At 41.0% G+C, this 8,308-nt stretch overlaps 1 protein-coding gene across 1 annotated transcript; it reads left to right on the top strand.

Moving 5' to 3' along the window:
- Positions 1–263: 263 nt before the first annotated feature.
- On the top strand, positions 264–2,788 carry LOC113506655 (protein transport protein sec31-like; the record flags this gene model as incomplete). Its single annotated transcript, XM_026889483.1, has 1 exon — positions 264–2,788. A coding segment is annotated over exon 1 (2,525 nt), but the record flags the coding sequence as incomplete, so codon positions are not given.
- Positions 2,789–8,308: the final 5,520 nt, after the last annotated feature.

Genomic DNA, 8,308 nt, shown 5'->3' with positions numbered 1-8,308 from the left:
TTAGAAATGTATATATTGTCCTTGTCTTGCGCTTCAGTGTCTTTGTTATTGATGTATTATTCATTTGATTTATATATCTCTTCCCCTTTCATGCTTATTCTTCATATAAAAAAAACAATTTGATAATGTATGTTTTCTTTTTTCAGTTTTATTCCTGATTCTCAAACATAAAGTTGCAAGAAAGTAATAAAATAGTAAATATAGAAGCCAAATTGGAGCCGCGCTCAGAAAAAGCCTCTGGGAATTTTGATTTCCAGAGAAATATGCTATCGTTTAATCCTCGCTTAGTTCCTCCAACTCCCCCAGAAGTTATCATGGAGGCTGATGACCAACCATGGCCAAACACAGAACCTTTTACTGACTCACCTATTATGACCCATCAGCAAGTCGGTCAATCTATTGACAATGGCCGTACCCAAAAGCAGTCCATGGACTGTGACACTAGGGATGTTGAGCATGCTCGTGCAGAGCTACTTCAAATGTCTGAGACGATGTCTGTAGATAATGACGAACAAGAGATTGATGTTGTTGGCGTTGAAGATGCAGTCATGGGAATTGATAAAGAGCGTCAGATTACTGACCCAATTGATGTGTTCTCTATGACTCGAAGTGAACCAATGCCTACCAAAGATTACATTCGCTATCGGTCCAGAGAGAAAGCCAGATCTCGTCAGCGAAGCGAATCCAATGGGAAACAGAGCACAAGAAATCGTTCGGTTGGTAACCAATCGCAGCGTCAACTTTGTTCAACACCTCGTTCCAAATCATTGCGGTCACCGAGTCGTTCAACTTTGAGAGCCAATGCAAAAGTTAAACAAGACCCCAATTATTCCATGAATGTGAACCAGCCCAAGCCTGATCTTCTATTGGATATTCTCAACAAACCACTGCTGCAGCCAGCAATCGGTGCTCGTTCTACAAAAGCAACAAGTTCAATGAATTTCGATCTGTCAGAACGCGTTGATACTCTCGCCTTCCTCGAGGTCCCTGATAGTTCAGAAATAGAACTAACAAATTTGTCTGATTGTTTTGATATTAGAGCTAGACCAGCGACAGCAAATTTTAATGTTCAAAATGAATCTCTTGATCCTTTTATAAGTCCTAGTCTGCCTGACATAAATACTCTCCTCGATATAACTTCATTCGAGACTCCGATTGACGTCGATATGAGAGCGCGGGCGAAGGCGCTTGCTTGTCTTGAGATGCCATCGCGAGCACGGCCAAAGGCCTCCGTGCCATTTACCATGAAAACACGATCGCAGTCGCTTTCGCGCCTAGATAATATGAATACGAAATCAAGCTTTAGTGCTGGAATTTCCGATAATTTGGAGAAAACGGCAGGACTCGCGACGCCGAGCCGCGGACGCAAGCCTGCGGATTGGCTTGGCTTCTCAAACCGCTCTACAACGAAAGCGAGCTTTGAGCAAATCGAATGTATGCAAACAGCATCGCAAGTCGAATCGCCTCTTCAAGAGACCCCGCGTACCAAAACCACCATTCAGACTTACTCAAGAGTAACATCATCTTCAACAGACACGCAAGGTCGATCAATAAAACAAGTCCTTTCTGAGACTAAAACTGCCGCATTCGTGTCAGTAGACACAACGCCTGAGGCTCCAGCCCAAGCTATGCAACTTTGCAGTCGCCGCAACAAACGCCGTCAGCCAGCCAGCGGTCACGCCAGCCTGTATACCCCGATGTATGAATTCGATCCATTTCTAGGCAAAGTTGGTGAACGAGATGAAACTTCTAACGAAACTATTCGTCAGTTGATGGAGCCTGTACCGAAGAGGCGCTGGATCAGTCACTCCCTTTGCCCGACCACTTCGACGGCTACTTCGACGGCAACTTCGACGGCCACTTTGGCGGCCACAGATCCCGTAGAAACGTTCGCTAGGCCCTCTAAACGCGCCTCCCGCACCCCGCGCGCCTCTGTTTCAGACCGCGCGACTCCAAAGACACGCACGTCCTCAGCCGTTCGCGCCGCTCCGCCTGCCCGCGAAGCTCCATCAGCCCGCTCGCTTTCAGCCCTTGGAGCCGTCTCCGCCACTCAGGTCGTGGATACCGCTCTACCGCCCTTTAACCACCAGACCGCTGGTGCAGCTCCATCAACCCGCACCACTAAGGCCATTCGAGCCGCGCCAGTAGCCCGCGCCGCTACAGCCACTGGTGCCGCTCCACAAAGCGTTCCCACTCAGGCAATTGGTGCCACTCTATCAGCTTTCAACAATCCAGCTTTTGGAGCCGCTTCAAATGAAGACAATATTCAGGACGTTGGTGTCGCTCCACTTTCCCGTGGCACTCCAGCCATTGCTACGGCCCCACCAGTCAGCCCCTCTGCAGTTGTTAGTGCTGGTCCACCAGTACGTGCCGCTCGACGAGCCCGCGCAACTCGACCAGCCCGCGCTCGAAAATCTCGTGCTGCTCGACGAGCCCGCTCCAAAGCGCCAGTTCGCTCTAAACCATCAGCCCCCGTGGCTGCACCTGCCCCCGTGGCTGCACCTGCCCCCGCCGATGCTCTTGCCCTCGCCGATCCACTTACCCTCACCGCTCCGCCTGCTCGCGCATCCCGTGTTTCGTTCGCGACCCGCATTGCATCATTTACTCGTACTTCGGCCGCTACGCGAGTTGACCCTGACGATGATTCCGCTGGCGCTAAAGCCGCTGCCGCCGCTGCTGCGTATTGCTTTCACGTTCGCCACTTGTACAAGACCACTAATACATCGGCAGGTCCTCCACCTGACTATGACCCTTATGATTTTGATACTTTTGGGGCAGATTTGCTAATGTAAGTTTCGAGGGATAAATTGTATTGTACTTGTGTTATACCGGTGGCACTTTGTGGCATACAAGTCCCCGTTGAACATACTTATCTTGAATTGTTTGAGTCGAAAACATTCAAGAGTAATGATTTTTCATGTTATGGTGATTTAATTATGCGGCATTTTATGCATGCGTTCTGACAAAACAAATGTCGTTTACCGTAGGATCATTTGTAATAGAATAGGATTGACGGCTTTCAAAGAGTTCTTTATTCATAGAATTTTGTGTCATCAATGAACTCCGATGCTTAGGTTGCATTTCGTTGCGGAAGAATAGGTTAAAGCTTATTACCATGCAATGTTTATATAAAGCCATTGCGCAGTATTATAGTATTAACATTTAATGTTATTTGTGTTAGAATTTAAGCAAGTAGTACCTTTTAATCAAAACCTAGTTTGGATTGATGCCATTCGCAGGAATAAATTCCTGAATTATGTTTATTATATAGAAGAGTAAGACATTTTATGCTTAAATATGTAATCACCGCCACTTAAGGATTTACATTAATAATTGATGTGAGCATATTCAGTTATAGTATATGATTGATGTTAGTAGAATTTAATAATTGATTAACTGATCAAATATATTAGAGCTTGCCTTGTGCTTGAGTCAGGTATTGTTGGTATGACACTGGATGGATTCATTCTATTATCCTCTATCTTGATGTAATTTCTGGTTAAACTATGCAAATGAATTAACGCTTTGTAACTGCTCTTGTCGCCTACCGCGTTATTTATACGCAATTCTTCCGTTCAATATTTGTGTTAAGTTTTTTAAGTTTGTCAGGAGAAAACCTCAACCGAGCTTAGCCAGAGCTTAGTCAAAAAATGAACACATTAAATGTGAACATCAAAATTGACTTAGATAGGAAAATGCGTTCTATGAACGATTGAATCCTGAACTTTAGTACTGCTGAACAAAGTCTAGTCGAAGCCCTCTACGCACTAGCGCCTAACGCCCACCGCCCACCTACCGCCGCAGCTGATCCGCGCAGCATCTAGTGCAAGGGGGTTTCATATGCCAATACAAGCAGCATTTCATGGCGAGTTTTTAATATTTAAATTTCATAAAATTGGCTGCGAAAATCAATTCGGCGATCGCTGGTTCCATAAATAACGTAACGAAAAAAAGTAACGCAGTGCGCCTTAACAACAACAGTAACGCTGCGTTCATGGAACGCATGATCAATTTTTATGTAATTGTTGGATTTTTTATACTAAACTGACTAAAACATTTGAACCTGGTAGGAATAAACAACAACTCGGAAGGAAAATCGGTTTTCTTTCTAAATTGATTTCCATTTCATTGGATACTAATTAAGTACCAGTTCGTCTTCTGGACTGGTATTATTTTATTTGACTTTTCACTAGACTTTGTTTAGCAGTAGATCTTTTAAAGACTTAGGTCTATTTTATAATCTATATTTATTTTCTCATCAATGAGACTTAGGTCATCCCAATTTGGAACGTCACGTTACTTAGAGGAGGTCGGTATATCAACAGCCTTATCACAAAAGCGATTTTTGTGCCTTTAGTTGAAATACAGCCTTGACTTGTTGCGCTACATGGCATTGTGAGACAGCCCGTGCTCGGCGCACTTGAATCGCCATTGTGATATGGCACATACAATTAGATGTTATTATTAATGTAGTGATGTATTCAAACATTTTTGAAATTTTGAATCAATTAAATCGTAGTAAAAATGAAAGACTGGAATATAAGTCGTTGGTTAAAAAAGGGAGGGCGGACAAGATGTCTAAGGTATCTGTGTTCGGGTTAGCGGTAGGCAAGTCTCTTTATCTAAACACATCTTACCCGAGATGTTAGTTTATAACTATTCATAATACTTAGTATCCAATTACATTTTAAATTAAAATTATTCATATAAATGTAAACCCTATGTATTCACTTCTATTAATAAAGTAGATGCCAAAAATGACGTTGTTTATTTGTTTATCCTAATAATCACGTTGAGCACGTTGTCATCGAAAAAAGTTTAAATTTCGGTTTCTGTTTCAAATTGTTTTTTTTATCTTGCTCTGTTTCTCACCATCATCATCATCATCCGCTGTTTCTCATCATCATCATCAGCCTATCGCAGTCCACTGCTGGACATAGGCCTCTCGAAGTCTGTTTCGCTCTGTTTCTGCTTGCTCATAAATGTATCATGATGCTGATGTAAAGTTGGATGGTCCGGACGTTTCTAAAGAACAAGAATAAAAGGTGAGCTAATCTGGATGCTGTCCCATTGGATTTACACTTAATAAGTGATACTTAGTAGCCTTATTTGACGTAATCTAATGTTAATTTGAAATATTAGGTATTAAACAATTGCGTAAGTAAAAAAATTAATCCATCACTTTCAGTCTCCCTACTAACCACTGACGTCACTAATGGTAACTCCCGTCCCGTGTCGTTTTGGAGTCGTCAAAGATTATTGTTGCATTGCATTTTAATCGAAAATTATTACAATATTTAAGAGCAAATTAGTAATAAAGTGATAATTCTAATGTGATCAAACATGCAAATGTGGAGCCAATATAAAAGTTTTGTTGTTATGTTAATCAAGTGATTGCTGTAATGAAATATTTTTAGTTTATTAAAATTAAACGCTTTAGACTGATGTCTCAGAATATAGAATAATAAATAAATCTGTATTACGTACGGAAGCTGCACTGCACGTGGCGCAACTTATTAGTACGCTCAAAGAGCGCAACACTTTTGTGTTCAGAATTTACCTGCGCCACAGCTGGAGCGTCAGCGCTGTACCTACAAGCAAAGGAAAATAAATAACAACGCAAATGAATGCTCATTTCACAGCAAAAAACCATGCTTTGCGGACCGGTCATATAAGCACGCGTATACTCACAAACGCGCTGCGCGAGGTGGCCCCGACTGCTGTGCTACTTGTAGTTGTCGAGCGCTGAATGTGGTTATCGCGCAGGTATAGGCGAGGGCTGGAGGCCTGCTGATGTTTTTGTGTTTTGCGAGATTGGAGGCGTCATGTCCTAGTTCTCAGACCAGGGCCCAATTCCGCTATTTACAATGCCCGATGGGAATTCTTTGTATTATTGGCAGTGAGTATTCTGCCTAAAATCTTAGGAGAATACGAATATTGTCAAATCCAATTTCCCTTCAATGATCGGCCATTACAAATACCTAGCGGAATTGCGGCCCTGGACCCCATGCCGTAAGTGCCACAGTAATGGTTTTTTTTATTTCTTTTCAAATTACTTACATCTATGGTTTATAGTCATATTTGTACTAAAAAACTTCCATAGTATTCTTAAATGTCTTGCTATTTTAAATTATTAGATAATGATTGTCTGTCAGAGACATCTGTATAAATAATTTCGTGTAGGTCTACGGTAGACTCGATCGAAACCTTATATGAATAACAAAACACAAAAAAATATTGATTTTAAGTCGACAACATACTCGTATATCCGCAAAATTTGGAGAGCATTTCTGCTGTACTCATTGATGAAAACAAGGAGTAGATACTAGATATTCGTCAACTTCGTCAAACAATTGATGTCACTTATGGATAGACTTGCTCTTTTGGGTTTTAGTAATTTTTCGTTAATAAATTGAAAGAGGTTTCGTGGGTTCCTAGGTATGGTTATGTGTTGCAACTTTGGGGAGGACAATCGCGATAGATTTTTTGAGTAGTTTGATTGACAGGCATATACCGATAAACTGCATCGTGCATCTACCCATACTAATGTTATAAATGCGAAAGTATCTCTGTCTGTCTGTCTCGCTTTCACGCCAATACTATTGAACCGATTGTATTAAAATTTGGTATACAGATAGTCTGGTTAGTGACATAGGCTACTTTTTAAATGGAAAAAAGAGTTGTTACGAGGGGCTAATGGTGGGTCGAAATTTAAATAAAACTTTTTTATAAATATTATTTGCTAAAAGTATTGAAATATGTGCACAAGGATTATTGGTTAGTTTTAATTTAAGGGGGTGTAATTGGGGGGTCTATTTTATCTCGGTATTCCCCTGGAAACTGGTACCACCAAACGCTATAAACTGAAGTTCACGCGTACGGAGTCGCGGGCGACGGCTAGTTTAACAATAATAGTAGAGGTTCCAAACACTTCACTTAACCTATTCAATGCATTAATTTGCGTATTTTTTCTTCACACAAATTATACCCCATTTCAGCCTTGCTCGGCAAAGTATTGATTGATTTATTAAACTAAGTTTAATAAATTCTTCTGTTGCTTCTGTTCTTTAGAAAACTGGTCGCAGGTCATTTACGACATACTACATGGGTGCAATTTTATAAAAGAATATTAAGTACGAAGTAGAATAATAAACTTATTCTTCTTTATTTAAGTTAATAATCAGTTATCGTTTGGAAAACTTGGCTTTCATCTGGAGGATTTGGCCGGAGTGTCTTATTTTTTTGTATAAATTTCTTACGGATAATAGGATTGTTGTTAGTATAAGAAAAACATCTTTTGTTTAATTAGGGAACTTTCTAGATTTGAGCCAGGGTGAGGCAGGCGCCCCAGCTTGCCCTAGTGTGGCTACGCCCATGATACTGTAGGCCGACGAAAACCACAATGAGTGTAAAAACTGATTTACCTCTCCATGGGCCCGTATCCTGAATGCAATCAGAACATGGGCCTGCACGGTGGTATAAAGCTACCTCTCGCGTCACAATCACAAGCTAGACAAAATCAAGTTTTACTTTAAACTCAACTTGAGTTGAGTTGAAGATCCACAATACTCAAATTATAAATAAAAATTGTTAAAATACAACGAGTCTATGCTTACTCTGACCTTAAATCATGTGGCGCAAAGAACTAACCTTTACTCTCCAACTAGCGTCGGAATAGGTTTCACCCACCTTACTTCATTTTTATTAATACCAAAATAAATTACTTGGAACCAAAATAAAGCCACGGCAAAAAGAAATGACACCATATATTTTTTGAAATGTTTAATTTAAATTTAATTTCTGTTGCGAATGGATGCCCCACATTTTTTCTAATTTCTGCAGTTATTGTCCTTATTTGAAAAGTGCTATTACAACAAGACGAGACAAAATGGTCGAAATTGTTATAGAATATTTTCACGACACCGCGAAGAAGGCGACAATAATAATAATAATTCATCGAGCTGTTTGTGAGTAGCGACACAGCGGAACCTGAATGCCCCAGGTCACTCTTTATGGGGACTCCCAGCTCTTTCTTGCCTTAACCTTATAAGTGCCTAATAGCGTAATAACGAGGAAACCCGCTCCGGGTCTGTTAACCGCGATTGTGAAATCGGTGTCGCACCTCTCTACACCCCAGCATATCTTACTGATGTTGCCTCTCACTGCCTATCGTGGTGGTATGATGAGAAGTCACCACCTGCCAATTTAATTGCATTTCTAAGTTTTTAACGGCAGGTGCCATAGTTTTCTATAGTTTATGAAAGGAACGATAACAATTAACATAATATGGCACTTTATTAACCTTTTA

This window comes from Trichoplusia ni (genome assembly GCF_003590095.1).
Source record: "Trichoplusia ni isolate ovarian cell line Hi5 chromosome 21 unlocalized genomic scaffold, tn1 tig00002123_group20, whole genome shotgun sequence".
Classification (NCBI taxonomy): domain Eukaryota; kingdom Metazoa; phylum Arthropoda; class Insecta; order Lepidoptera; family Noctuidae; genus Trichoplusia; species Trichoplusia ni.
This window is presented reverse-complemented; position numbering and strand designations above follow the sequence as displayed.